This window comes from Chaetodon auriga, chromosome 10 (assembly GCF_051107435.1).
Source record: "Chaetodon auriga isolate fChaAug3 chromosome 10, fChaAug3.hap1, whole genome shotgun sequence".
NCBI classification, from domain to species: Eukaryota; Metazoa; Chordata; class Actinopteri; order Chaetodontiformes; family Chaetodontidae; genus Chaetodon; species Chaetodon auriga.
In genome coordinates, this window is record NC_135083.1 from 23,971,645 (window position 1) to 23,986,120 (window position 14,476).

The window sequence follows — 14,476 nt, forward strand, 5'->3', positions numbered from 1 at the left end:
TGGCAGCCCTACACCTGTTGATATTGTTCAAGGGGAAAAACTCATTTGCTGACGTTTCCATCGCATTTGAATTATTTTCAGTCCGTTTTAATCGACAGGGTTCATGTTATTGTGGCGCTCCCTTGCGGCCAACAGGGGGCCTGTTGTCCGGACGGGTTTTATTTTGAAGGCTGTGGGCGGAAGTGTTGTTGTGTAATGCTTGTGAGTGACGCTGATCTCCCTGCAGAGAGCACAGAAAGACAGACAGCTGAGCACATCCGCTGGAGGAGCAGACAGACGGACTGCGGGAAGAGTGCTGCCGGGTGCAGGGACAGCTCCACAACACGCCGCTAAAATGGGAGTCGAAATCGAGACTATATCCCCGGGCGACGGTAAAGCCACTGCACGGAAAGGAGACGTGTTTGTGTTCATTAATTTCTAAGTGCACATTTGCACTTCTGTGTTTGCATAATCCAGCCGCAGAAACACCGCCTTAATTGCGTAGTATGCCAGTTATATTAAGCGCCTCTTTGGTTTCTCTCCACAGGAAGGACTTTCCCCAAAAAAGGACAGACGTGCGTGGTGCATTATGTTGGTGAGTTTTAAATAAGAAACTTATCACCCTTCGTACTCAATCTGCACATTAGCTGCTCCACTTGGTTATTTGAAGGCCGTACAAGTGGAGTGACGGTTGTGGGCAACTGCCTTCTACACCCGTATGAAAAATAGCCCAGCATGGTAATCCTGAGACTAAGACACAAAAACCTCTAGTTCCTCATGGAACCGTTATTTTAGCGACACTAAGCACTTTCCTTCATGCTGTGGAGCTCCAAAAACTACGCACCGCGCACATTTCTTCCCCTCAAAGCTTCCAGGTAGTGATTTGTCAGTAGGGCAAAGAGGCATGACTGACAGTCACGGACTGGTACATAAAAATTTAACCCCTTCACGACATTTTCAATGCCTGGAAGCGCGTATGTGTTCAAAGCACTCGGATGTGACCGTGTTCATAGCGGGCACAGCGGCGGCATGTCCCGGGGACAGCGCACTGGATTCATCGCTGCGTAAAATGCGCGCTCCAGTTTGGGGCCGAGCGGTTCATTACAGTCTCACCAAAAGCAGAGGAGAATGTGTTCATTTGTGTTCTGAGGAGAAAAGAATTCATTTTAGAGAGAGAGAGAGAGAGAGAGAGAGAGAGAGAGAGAGAGAGAGAGAGAGACGGATTCCGCTGTAGGGTTCACTCAGAGGCCCAGACAGACTGACAGACAGAGCAGACAGCGGGGGTTTAAATCCCGTCTGATTTCCAGCGCTTTTCTGTCTTTGTTGGAGTTTATAGTGCGTGTGTGTGTGAGTGTTTTTGAGTGTGTGTGTGGCGGGGGGTTGGGGGGGTTGTTGATGGCGTTGACCGGATTATAACCGTCTGCGCGGCTGCAGTAATGCCAGACTTAGTATTATTCCTGTAGTATTTCTGATACACAGTATTATTTATGGGGCTGCAACCTTTGCTTATTTTCATTATTGGTCAGTGTCTCAATTAATCAAATACTATTTGTCAGCAAATAAAGACAAAGCCAATGAGAGTTTCGCAGAGCCTAAGTAGACTTCTTAAATGTCATATTTTGTCAGAGCAACTGTCCAAAACCCCAAAATATTTATCAGAAAAGGCTGGAAAAAGAAAAATATTCAGGTCTGAAGCTGGAACCAGTGAATCTTTCCCTTTTTTGCTTACAATTTTTTTTTTATAAGATTAATGCAATATCAAAGTAATTACTACTAGTAGTACTGATGCTAACATATTCACAATAATAATGCTAACATGTTGACATTGAACAGTTATAATTTTTTGCATGTTCACCATCTTAGTTTAGCGTGTTAGCATGCTAACATTGCTAATGAGCTTGCAATGAAAAGTACAGCTGAGACTGATGGAAATGTTATTCATTTGGCAGGAAGGCCACTTGGTCATAGGTCATCAAGTATTGGGCAAATTAAAATTTTGATCCAATGACACTCACAAATAAATACAGTACAGATAATGAAACATGTAGCACGAGTAGCAAAATGGGATTTGAGATGGATGTGACCTCACGGCGCGCTAGACTGTACATTTGTCTGCACCTGTTCTTAGTATGGCAAAGCTGGTCTCCGTCTTCTTGCCCGGTAAGACAGACATAACTCACCCTGTAATACAAGCCTCTTTGCTTCTGGATTATGTAACTTGAAGCAAGACCTGATATGGGCCTCGCTCACTGAAATATTTTTTATTTCTTTTTGAGCATGAGCCTTTTTTTATCACACAAACTACAGGATTTCCTCACTGGGTGGTCTCCCTTCCTGTCAGCCTACAAAGCAGCCTTGAAATGTGACATGAAACAGGATATTTCATCACACAAGCCTTTTTAAATGTAGACGTCCAAGTGGAGATCAAAACATGGATTTGCTGGGCTTTTGTAAAGGCGCTGCCTGCAGGAAATGGTCGGCGTGTGAAAATGTCAACACTGTGTTGTTTGTTGGTGAAATGCGGAATGCAGTGTATTGGCTTTGATACTCGGATTGGACCTTTCAGTTCTATCAGATAATTCCATGAGGCGGCTTTCTAGATACCCAGGAAAGGACAGCACACCCACTCTGCTGCCTGGATTGCAGCCTGCATCTTGCCAGCCACCCCCTGATGTGCCCAACAACATGCACGATGTTGCACCTTCTCCCACACTGCACATGCACACACACACCACAGTGAACCATCACACACACATGCTGCCTTGCTGGTGCTAATAACAGTAATAGCGCTGGTGTAAATAGTCTTGGAGGGTTGCTATTCTGCGGATTGATGCTTGCATTTTCCTGACTGTCACACTGAAACCCACCCTTCAGACAGCTGCAGCGGCTATTTCTGAGATCCCTGGAATCTGTTCATTTGTGCTCTCACTCTACCCGCAGCAGGGAAGATGGATGTCAGACAAGCCTGGAGGACGTATTTGTGGCCAGTGTTTTTCTGAAAACAGTTTCTTCTGAGCCAGTATTTTTAGCGTTATCTGGTCTGCACATGTTAAAATGGTTTCTGCTGCAGGAATTATTTTTGTGATAAATCTTGAAATTCTGTGCATGTTCAGAGGTAATGACTGGATTTTTTACCCACAGGAAACATTTGTTTTTGACTCTGTGCCTCTATCTGTTCCCTTTTTCTCAGGCTCCCTGACAGACGGACGGAAGTTTGACTCATCTCGTGATAGGGACAAGCCTTTCAGGTTCAAGATTGGCAAGCAGGAAGTGATCCGAGGCTGGGAAGAGGGTGTAGTGCAGGTAGGCTGGAGAACTGGGAGCATATTGTGCATGTAAAATCTGCATGTTCATTTAAGTCCGCCTTTTGATATATCTAAATGGTAGTTTTGTGAATTGATACAAATTCTGCAGGTTGCACCCATTCATCCCCTCAGAGAAGGCGGTACGTGTCGTGCCACACTGGATTTATTAATGCCATTGGAACAGACAGATTTTAGGAAAATGTCATGCAACTCAGCAGCTTCAACAATAATGATTCAGAGGCAGAAATCATTTGGATTGCAAGACAGAAAACACAATTTGCTGCTGCTAATGTAGGTAGCTCATCTGCTGAAATACTGTCATTTATTGACATGGTTCCATTATCGAGTTTTCACTCAACAACGTTTCCATTATCACCGCAAACAGAGGGCCAACACAGCATGGATGCAGCTCTTTAGCTCACACACTCGGTCCTGCAGCATTTAGATGAGGGTGCTGGTGAATGGTGTTGTCTGTGTGCAGGTCCTGTAGCTTCATGATCTCTATATGTGGTGATTACAACACCAGTATGTAGTATCTTAATAAGGCACCTGTTCAAAAAGGTTTTGTTGATTTCTACATGAAGTATTGCACAATAAAGAAATGAATTCATAATAATGGAGCTTTAATAGTAAGAGAGATGTTTCACTGCCCCCTGTGGTTTTGCTATCCAACTGTGACTGCAGAGGCTGCATTAATCTGATCTAATTAACTGCGTTTTATGTTGCAGTCTAGCTGTTCCACATGACCCGTTGACTCTTTCTCTCTCTCCTGTGTTTGCATGGTCTTTCTCCTCGTACCTCCAGATGAGTGTTGGTCAAAGGGCCAAGCTGACCTGCTCACCTGACTACGCTTACGGAAACAAAGGCCACCCGGGCATCATCCCTCCTAACGCCACCCTCATCTTTGATGTTGAGCTGCTGGGTTTGGAATGAGGCTATTTTAAGGCTCATTTTTTTGTTTGTGTAAGTAATCTGCAACATTTTACAATGTGTCAGGTACTGTTGGTTTTGCAACTTATAGCAACAAATGTCATCTTTTTGCTTTGTGCAACAATGCACAAGTCATCAGCGTGAAACAGATGGTGATTGAGGCTGACAAGCTCACTAACATGCCAGCAGGTCAACTGATTTAGCGAGCCTTGTAACATTTTATATTTTCTGCCTTTCAGGCAGCAAATGATGTACCTGCATTTCACTACACAAAGAAAACCAACTTGTAGATGCTTGTTTAGATTGCTTATCCATCACAGTTAATGTTTTATTGCCTATGGGCCATTTAGAAAACTGTCCTTCACTTCTGGGGACTTTTTCGCTTTGTTATCACAAGCTCAGTGTCTCTTACTCCAGTTGACAATCAGGTGGAAATTCAAATCAGAATGAGTACACAGCAGTGTTGCCTAAATTTAGAGCACAGAGATGACAAAGATTGAACGAGAACGCGAGACAGGCAATCAGAAATGGTCTAATTCTGCAGGAGTTTAGAGTGAAGCCTTATAAAATAGCAAAGATGTTTTCAATGACCAATCCCACTAGCCGTAAAGATGGTATCCCCTCTGCCGGTCAGTGTGATCGCCGGACAGTGAGATGTTTCTCCACATCTGTGGGTGTCCCCCTGCAGACATGCTTTGTAAAGACTGTTAGATCATCCTGAAACTGATCCAGTTCTAAGTTCACTGTAGCCTAGAGATCTAGATTCCTCAAAAGCAGACCAGCCTTTTTATTGTTTTGGTTTTCGCAAATCAAGAATTTGATTTTATAATGCGTCAGATACCGGAACTCTTAAAGCCTTTTGTTTTATATTGGTTTGGTGTGAAAATAATGGCAGCCTTTTTTTTTTTTGGGGGGGGGGGGGGTCACATACTATCCAATGTGCTTTTTCATGGCTTTTCAACATAAATATGTGTCCCTGGTGTGGCCAGAGACCCTCAAAGTATGTGAAAAGACCACCCTGTCTCTTCATTCTTTTGCTCCATCTATCAAACACCACATGTTCTAAAAGGCTAGTCAAATTTGGGCACCCTGTCTGCGCAACTTGACCTATTGTTGACTGGGAGAACCAATGCAAAACTCTTCATTTACTCACATCATCTGAATATGAGAAGACCTGATGGACTAACTTTATTATTGTGCCCACAACAGTTGCCAGTAGTAGTAAGGCCAGTATGAACCAGGATTCACTTTGAAACTAAAGCTCAAGGATGGATCGATACTGACTGTCTGCGATCCAAGTTCCAACTTGTAAGTTTTGCCTTTCTTTTGTGTTACTTTGCTGTTTATTTGGCAGGTTAGCCTGCTGAACTTAGCATTAGCATGTTGCAACACTAATGTGGCTAGCTTCCATTGTAGACCCACATTTTGGAGTAATATTGAGGGAAAGTCAGAATGTTTAAAAGAAATTATGTAAAGCCTAATTTGAAGCCAGTTAAATAACCAGAGTAGTAGTTTGGATGTCAGTGCGGCTTTTTGTGGACCATTCTACGTAAGCTCAGCTGGCTTTGTTGTTACACAAAAGCCCCTTCTGCTCTTTGATACTTGCCGGTACCTGTGTGCGTTGCTGCTGAATGCAAATTTAATGTTACCTGATTTACTTGAAGGTGCACATGTGAAATAGACATGGTAAAAGTCTAATATGACTATTCTGATTCACAGATACTCTTTATGTTACTCTAATAGTAATATTAGCGAACACTATTCCAGGTCCGTCACGCTGTAACATATATATACGTATACAGGAATACCGTCCACAGCTGTAGGTCTCTCCTGTTGCGGTAACGTAGTCTCACTTCGAAAATGTTGCTTTTTATTCGGCATGTCACAACACAAGATCCAGTGGAACAGAAATGTTCTGTGTAATCAATTCCGTCCTCCATTCTTCATAAAAATGAATTGTTAGCATTTTTTGGTTGTTGCCATAATTACACATTTGAGATAATATTGGCGTAAGCTTTAACTGTTTCCTGCATACAGGACAGCACATCACTACCGTTACTTCCAACAAGGGACGTTGCTTGCCAGATTGACCCATTATCGTTGAGGACTTGCATCACAAGTACAGGTTTGTTGCCTGAAATATTAGGGCTATTTTTGATATTAACAATGAGCTGTTGCAGCCTATACAAGCTGTAATTATAATAATGTAATTAAAATAATAATTCTGTTACAGCTGTCCAGGCTACTATGTCCTGAAAAGACTGCTGCTGGCACATCCACTGTTCCCCATGGAGCTCCGCAGCCTTTTCTATCATCCACACCATCCACATCCCTGCAGACTTGTTCACAGTTTTGACAAATATGTTGTGAGTTACTCAAATATCCCTACACTTGCTTGTATCGCTTGCTTGTCTTGTGTGTATCAGTTACGAGTTTATTTACTGAAACTAATGCAGTCTAATTCAGTGTTTGAACCTTTTCTGTAATGTTTTTCCAGACTCAATGGCAGTCTTTGTCTGTAGGACAGTTTTCAGTCATGTGGAGAAGCTGAGCCATCACCACTGATTCCTTCCACAGTGTAATCCTATGGTTAAATTAAAGACATGTTAGGCACAATTACTGCGAATAGTCATAGAAACAGAGAATATGACTATAAAAAAATGAAGAAAAATATTTTCAGTACTCAAAATAATGCACATGAAAACACTCCATGTCTATTAAAATGACTGTAGGAGTGAAACATGGCATCCACAAGATGACATGTCAGGATGTGCACTGTGACCTGCAAGCTCTATAACTGTACCAGTTGATACAACTTCAGTATAAAAGAAATCCTTTTCATCGATGGAGGACATGATCTTGATTATTCACTTAAGGTGTGGCTTTGCTTCTTTGTGCATTGCATTTACCCTATTTATATTTCCATGTCATCGACTGTCATGGGCTTTGAATAAAGTACTTTATTTTTAAGGAGGGTTTTGGTCATTTTTAAATAGAGTATTATGGGTCCTGTGGTCTTAGAGAAATACACCACGTTCTTTAACAAAAGTTTCATGAAAAGCTGATTTCATGCATATGGAAAAATGGAAAAATCTGATCTGTTGAACATCAAGACTGAAAATGTGAAAATCTGTAATTTTTAAATAATGACGTAATACGTAAGTAGTGACTCTGTAAGCCACACAAGACATGTCTCTGTTTCACAGCCATTACGTTGTTTATAGATCACAATATAAATCATACAAAATTCTTTACTGTATTTCGAAAGGATAACAGATAATCTGTGGCTTTGACAAACATTTATAAAGCATTGATATGGTAATAATTGTCTGACAAGTCAAAAGTAAAGATCCAGTTAAGATCTAAGTTACTCTGTGAAAACATGAATGCAGTAGCCTAACAATAGGTGCAGATAACACAAGAATCTGCGGCATCTGTGCAGCTTTCAAGTACATAAGCCACTTACGTTATGTTGATGCTTTGGGGTAAGTGTCACTGGTCTGAAGTAATGAATGTGGAGTCAGGATAACACCAGTTACTCCAGCAATCACTATTGAATTATTTTGATTACTTTTGTGAATTTATTAGGTCTCTTTACCAGAAAAAAATACTTTCGCATCTCCTGTTGCTTCATATCGTACGTTCCACCCCCACATCCTGACAGTTACTGAATTTACATTGTATACTGTGCTACATGTAAATGATGACATGTTACCTGTTTATTTCTGCACAATAAATGCTTTCTACTCCACTAGGCTCTATAGGTCACTTCTCACAAATGTGCTCATGAAAACAAAACTAAAACAAGAGTGTACGTTAACGGTTTAGAGAGTTTATGAATAATTGCTGAGCTGACAGTTTGTGACAGAAACACATACACTGTTTCTCTGGCTGCATAGTCACTGGCAGAGCAGATGCGGAAGACTGGAAACATGGCCGTCTGTGTTTGGAGTTAGTGGGCTGTGCCTGCCTGCGTGGCCTCAAAGCCACTAAAACAGACTGGTTTAGATGGAGGGTGAATAGAGGCAAGTACCCCTCAATGCAGTGTGCAGTTGAGTCAATTTGGAGAAGCCAACGGTAGACACTAGCATGGACTGAGGCTACACTGGGTTATGTTGTGATAAAACCTTGAAAATATGCAATAGATAATATGTATTTCTGTTTAATTAAAAACTACACGAAAATTATTGTGTATTCCTCTTTCATATTGCCATTATTGGTAACCGTTTTATAAAAGCAATACATCATGACAGGCCGTGATATGCGCTCATTATATCACAGCTAAGGGGCGTTCTTCAGCCCGACGCGTAGCCCGACTTAAGCAACACATCACCTGTCGTGATGTGTTGCTTAAGTATTGAAGGAAGAAGTCTTGGTTCCGCCTCGCATAACCAATGCTTTGCAGTCATTGCAAATCACAAGTTTAATATCCGAAGGAGACACTTGGAAATAATTCCAAACCACAGACATAACGTTAGTCAGGCACAGAGCGGGCAAACTTCTTACTGCAACCACCGATGCTTGTTTACACGCTTCACGACGCAGTTTGATGGGGTCATCATTTGCACGCTGGTAAATGTCTCCGGGCGAAATCCAGGCATTATTTTTATCGGTTTTCATTATAGGCAAAAAACCTGATAACGATATAAACATATATTACGTTTTTATGCCAATATCGGGCCATCCCTACTTTGTATACATAGTGCCAGTCCCTTGTTCCTTCTACTGTGGCACACAAACAGCTGGTCTGAACATTCTAAAGCACTGTGTTGCCTCAGTGTACAGCCTCAATGCATGGACTTGATGCAGCAAATTGGCCCTCTTATCCAGATTGGATCTAAACGGAGGACGGTATGCCTCCAGTACTATGGCTTGATCAATATGTTTGGGGAATAAAACCTTTGGTAGGAAAGAGATATTTGACCACAGTGTCACCCAGAGCCATCTGCCTTCCATCAAATTCACGTAGAACTGGTAAGAGTTCACTTACATACTCAGCCTTTGTAACTGCCAAAATCAAAGCAGTTTCACTGATATCTCTCTCAAGGTGACTCCAGTCATATGCTCATGGGCAACATGATCAAGGTCTGCAGGACGAGTGGAAGGTCCTGTTCCATTGCATGCTCAACCCTGGGAGTGTGTTGCCTCCTGGCACCACACAGAAATTGTGCCACCATCAATGGTTCAAAGAAGTTGCTGCCACATACACCTTCAAGGACGAGGCAGCCCAGCCAGCATCAAAAAGATACTGCAAGTACTGCAGTATATCATGTCAAGGGCAGGAGACTGGGTCTAACCACAGCACCATGAAGAAAATGCAGCTCAACAGTTCCCATACACCATCCTTGTGGGAGACGCACTCTGCAAGATCTCATAAACTGGGGGCTCAAGGTCAGTTAAGTGTGGCTGGTCCCCCTCAATGGCATACCCAGAGCTGAAGGAGTTCTGGAGACAGATGCCATATCTCCCCATCCAGTTGGAAAAGGAGGTCCCCCCTCATTGGGATCTGCCAATGATTAATGTCCAACAGACTGAGAAGTGTGGCCGCTCAATGGCCACTGAGGGGCCACTAGGAGGGCCGTGTTCATCCTCCTTAGGTCCAGTCTAGGCCTGAGAGAATTGTCTTGCTTTGGTATTAGGAAATGTGTGGACTGAAACCCATCGTTTTGTGTATGTGGATGTACTACGTGATGGCCTTTTTGTCAAGGAGTGTGGCTGTCTCTGGGGTCCGTCGAAAGAACAGGTTGCCCACAAGTTTAGTATCTGGTGCATCATTCAGTTCTGTTGCTTGCAACAGACAGGCTCCCTCACCAGCTCAGTGCTCTCGGGGTTCTCAGGGAAGTCTCTGAGCCATGCCGAGCCTCCATACTCACAGGCTGTGGGACTATTTGCACTTTCAGAGGCTTTAAACAGAGTTTAATATCCTTGTCGACATCACCCCATCCCCAGTCCCAGACAACCACCCCATGGGGTGGATGGGGGAGGTCGGGGAATGCTTTGGAATGCTTCAGATCACAAGGCCTCGATCTTACAGCAAGAGGGAGCTTGCTCCTCTGCCTACCATGCTCCTCACATGGCCTCCCCCTGGACTTCTCTGGCCATTTGAAGGAACTAGAGCTTCTATAAGTGAGCCCTGAGGGAAGAAGGTCAACTTTGAACAGTAGCCTTTCCTCTCTCTCTGGCAGTGGCAAATGCTACAATTAATACAACTGTTAGACATGGCTTCCCTAAGATGGCCCACTCCCAGACACTTGGGGCACAACTCATGGTCATCCTTAGCCTGAAGTTTAGCTTAACAACAGGCACATAACAGCATTGTTTAAATAAAGATAGGGGTCAGACTCGGAAATCTGAGGCACAAATGTGACTAGGCCAGAGAACACGAATCAGAGACTCTAGTAAACTTATATCACAAGCATAACCTAAGAAACAAGTAGCTAGCCAACCTGGCCAATCCAATTTACCCCGTTACCTTGCTAGCCTGTTCCCCTGTATTACACTTACAGACAGGTAATTCAAGTGAGAACTGCGATTAGAACGTTTAGCAGACTACCCAGTGAGGCTAATCCAACCTGTTACTATCCCGTTCCCCTTAATTGCATGTGTAACTTAAACAAGGCTAGGAAGACACGACAAGTGCTGTGGACTAACCACCGCCTCTAGCATTTGGAGGAATCAACCCTCACAGCTACTGTTCAAGTTCATGAAGCTGATGAGCAGGCCAATAAAACACCCTGTGCAGACTCCTGATCCTAAAAACAAACCCAAAAAAAAAAAAATGGAGAAACAATTTATCAACAAAGCCTACTTACCCATACTTACCCATGGTAGAAGAAAAAAAAAAATCAGGGAAAATTAGCAAATCAACTAAATCTGAGTTAGTAAACAAAATTAGGCAGGTAAAATGCTCTGCTTCTGAAATGCTCCTGGTGGTTAATGGAGGAGGGAAAAACACGTGAATGACCATGTTGCATGTGCGAAGCGATAGTCGTGCCCAGTGGAATCAAGGGGCTCTTCTATTTTGTACTTCCTTGTCTACTCTCTTCTCCATCCCCCTGCCTGTGTATGTGGTTTGTAAAACAAACAGCCAGTGGCGGTGCTGATTCAGCAGATTGTGTGCTGTAGTTTCCTCTGTAAGCACACAGATCTCTTCAGGTGTCACAGTCTCTCCTTCCAGACCTGCTGCTGCTCCTCTCAGGGTCACACCTCCGGAGCTGCTCGTCACTGCCGAGCTGTTCCTGGGCTCGGCAGAGTGGACAGGCCAGTGCCTTGAGAGCACTTCTTTGCTTCGTTCTGCAGTGTGACCCAGACCCAGCTCTGGGCCTGGACCAGTACCTGCTGGGGTTGGCCAGTCTGCCAGGCCATTTGGCGACCCAGAGTTGCCATGTTCCGTAGTCTGCTCTAAAAACAAACCACACCACACTGCCACCAAAAATTAGTCGTGGCAAATTTTTTCCAAATTCAATGTTGGGGGAAGGGGCATCCCGGACACTCAGGCTGTCTGCTTTGCCTAACCCACAGACAGAGCTGTGATCACTGAAGACGTCGTTATATTTATAAGGGAAACCACAGCTCACAATCGTGGAAAACAGATACAACCAGATAGTAGAGCTTCTTTTCTTGACTTCAAGAAGTCAAATCATATTCCTTCAGAATTAATGTTTCCCATTACTCAACACTGATAAATAGTAATGTTAAATTTATCAAATTCAGTGCACCGTGTGTCCCATCACAGCTGTGGAGGAGTACTGCAGTTTCCTAGGCATTCGTTACACAGAAATCGGCGTGGTTTCATTTAAACTGGGTCAGAAAAATGATTGACACAACCGGAAATCGATCTCAATTCACCATCTTGAAGGATGTCTCAGTTCCTAAAATGCATCTCGAGGGAGAATGGTCTTGATGCAGTCTCGCAGACTATGTGACACACCCACTTCACTATGAGACACACCCCCTGAGATTTTTTTCCTTACCTTAGCCAAGTAATTTTGGTGCCAATAGCCACTGTGTGTCCACACTTATTTGTCTCAAAGAGAGTACAGACTTGCTGGAGGAGCTGTGAGCATGAATGCACAGGTGTGTGCTTTGTGGAAGTTTTTTCAGCTCCTGCAACATATAAAAGAGGCCTGAGCACAGCTGGAATGTGCAAACCGTGGACTTCACAAATCCTGGTGTTCATGGTATTCACACATCATATTTAATCGGTGCTGCTTTAAAATGACGGCTCCCAAGAGAGGATGGTTCCTTTTGGTAAATGCCTGTTGCCGTGTGTGAACCTGAAAATAAGAATGTCACTTTTATATATTTTCCATGTTGCCTGTTCGCTAAACAAAGCTGGCAGTTTTTAGTTCTGCCTTTTAGCTGCTGCACATTCTCCAATTAATTGCATACTGATGCATTAGATTGCACACTAGTCAGTGGTACCTACAGTAGTACCAGCCCACTTGATGCACAGTCATGAATTGAGATAAGAGCATTAAGTGGAGATTTAGTAGTTGTGTGATTAAGCCGTTTGGTTGTGAGCTCCGAGGTACACCTCATGTATGAATTTATTTGTTTATTAATCCTGAATTTTCCTTCTTGTTATCTTCACAGGTGACTTCCTACCTGGGTGACCTGGGGAGAAGCTAGGAGAGTCTGCACTTGATTCTATAAGAGGCTTGAGTCTATAGTTCCACCACTTCTTTCATCAATCTATGACAGTTTGTGTTATTTTGTCTCTGTGACTGAGTGAATTATATTTTTCCATCATATTCTTCCTCCTAAAAACTATGGGCCATAACCTTACAAACCTCCATGTTTTTAATCTTGAATTTTTTTTTTTAAATTGCTCTTTACTTTTCTTTTTGTTTTTGAAGTTTGGTTTTGCATGGTTCCGCTGAGAAGTACAAAATACCAATGAACCACTAGCGGCGACATTCATCTCTAATGAGTCAGTGCGTACTGGTATCATAATGTTTCAGAGCTGGTGCTTGTTATATTACAGAAACAAAAAGTGTAGAAAAGAAAATGAAAAGCACATATTTGTATCCCTGTCCAGCTTAAAATCAGAACAAATGCAATGAGTTTCTATCAGAGAGATAAGAGTTTGTGTTGAATTTAGTGGCTGCCTACAATGAAATGTCACATCGTGGGAGCCCTTAATGGTGCAACACAGGAACTGAGTTTGCTTAATATAAAATGCTGATTTCTATATACAGTAGTATCACTGTGTTTTCTTTTTCATTTAAATTGTTAATTGTGTGAGCAAGAGAGGGGTAATTGGCGTAAAGGAGAACCAGAGTTGTAGATAGTTCTGATGTGTGCCTAAATATTCTCACCAGACACATGGTTACTACCTTGCCCTGTCTGCATGTTCTAGGCCCGATGGAAACCCTAGTACGTATGTACATGTTGAAAGCTTTGCATCCAATTTACATTATCATTGCCTTCTCATCTCGCCGAGTCTTTAAACCCCATTTAAAGCCATACACAGGTCAACAGTGCAAAGACAGGATTTGTGCTGACACACATTAATTGGATTGTTACTTTTTCTTAGAAAAGGGGAATGCTTGAAATTTGCAGAAGGGGGTTGAGGAGTCAGTCACATTGTGACCTTCCTCAACCTTATTTTGTGTAACAACTACAGTAGTACAATCATGTATTTTTCAGATGCCAACTTCCTATCTCTGAGAATGAACAAAGCTAGTGTAGAACCTATGATGATAGACAATGTTTTTGGGTTTTTTTGCCAGCGGCAGTAAAGTACCACACTGCCTAACTGAAGTCTGTGTTGTGGTAGAAAAAATGATGACACAGGCATCCTAGTAGTTTTGTATCTCAAATAAGAAGTTTTAAATGGAGTTTAAATGAAGTAATATGCTGGCCTGGCTGTCAGATATTGACCGTGGCTATCGATGTTACATATTGGTCAAGCTGCAACTGGTGAGGCAGCAGTCCACCTCTGTACTGTGTAGTTATTTGCTGATACGTTACTGTATGCAGGCTAAACCAATGATGACATATTTAAAATAAAAGAAGTGCTCTCCACTTGCCTATGCAGTTTTTTTCATATATTTGTTTTATTGAAAATGTGTATTTATACCTTTGAACTTTTACATTCATGGAATGGTTGAAAAAACCATGTTGACTTTTAAAACACGTTACTGAAAATAATTGTTTTTCATGTTTAGATTGTGCAGTTTGAATATTTTGAAGCTGTAATGCGTCGTTGTGCACCTTATCTACAGTTAGCTGAAACATACTGTAGACAGCCAATGCAG

General features: G+C 42.5%; 1 protein-coding gene across 2 annotated transcripts; it reads left to right on the forward strand.

Annotated features, from left to right (window-relative positions):
- Positions 1–213: 213 nt before the first annotated feature.
- Positions 214–14,243, forward strand: fkbp1ab (FKBP prolyl isomerase 1Ab). Of its 2 annotated transcripts, none has more exons than XR_013077711.1 (5): positions 214–371; positions 527–574; positions 3,170–3,282; positions 4,089–6,339; positions 6,448–6,868. XR_013077711.1 is itself a non-coding variant. In XM_076740671.1 (5 exons), the coding sequence occupies exons 1-4, from the start codon at positions 335–337 to the stop codon at positions 4,215–4,217; spliced, it is 327 nt and encodes a 108-aa protein (XP_076596786.1). In that variant the 5' UTR covers positions 214–334; the 3' UTR covers positions 4,218–4,247; positions 12,810–14,243. The 2 variants fall into 2 exon arrangements, 1 of the variants encoding a protein (XP_076596786.1); XM_076740671.1 differs by lacking the exon at positions 6,448–6,868 and adding an exon at positions 12,810–14,243 and having other exon boundaries at positions 4,089–4,247.
- Positions 14,244–14,476: the final 233 nt, after the last annotated feature.

What these genes read in the sequence shown, in the direction of transcription:
- fkbp1ab (XM_076740671.1), top strand. Translation starts at nt 335, where the DNA reads ATGGGAGTCGAAATCGAGACTATATCCCCGGGCGACG. An exon ending in GACTATATCCCCGGGCGACG is followed by an intron (nt 372 to 526) that starts GTAAAGCCACTG and finishes TTCTCTCCACAG; the next exon opens with GAAGGACTTTCCCCAAAAAA. An exon ending in GGGAAGAGGGTGTAGTGCAG is followed by an intron (nt 3,283 to 4,088) that starts GTAGGCTGGAGA and finishes TCGTACCTCCAG; the next exon opens with ATGAGTGTTGGTCAAAGGGC.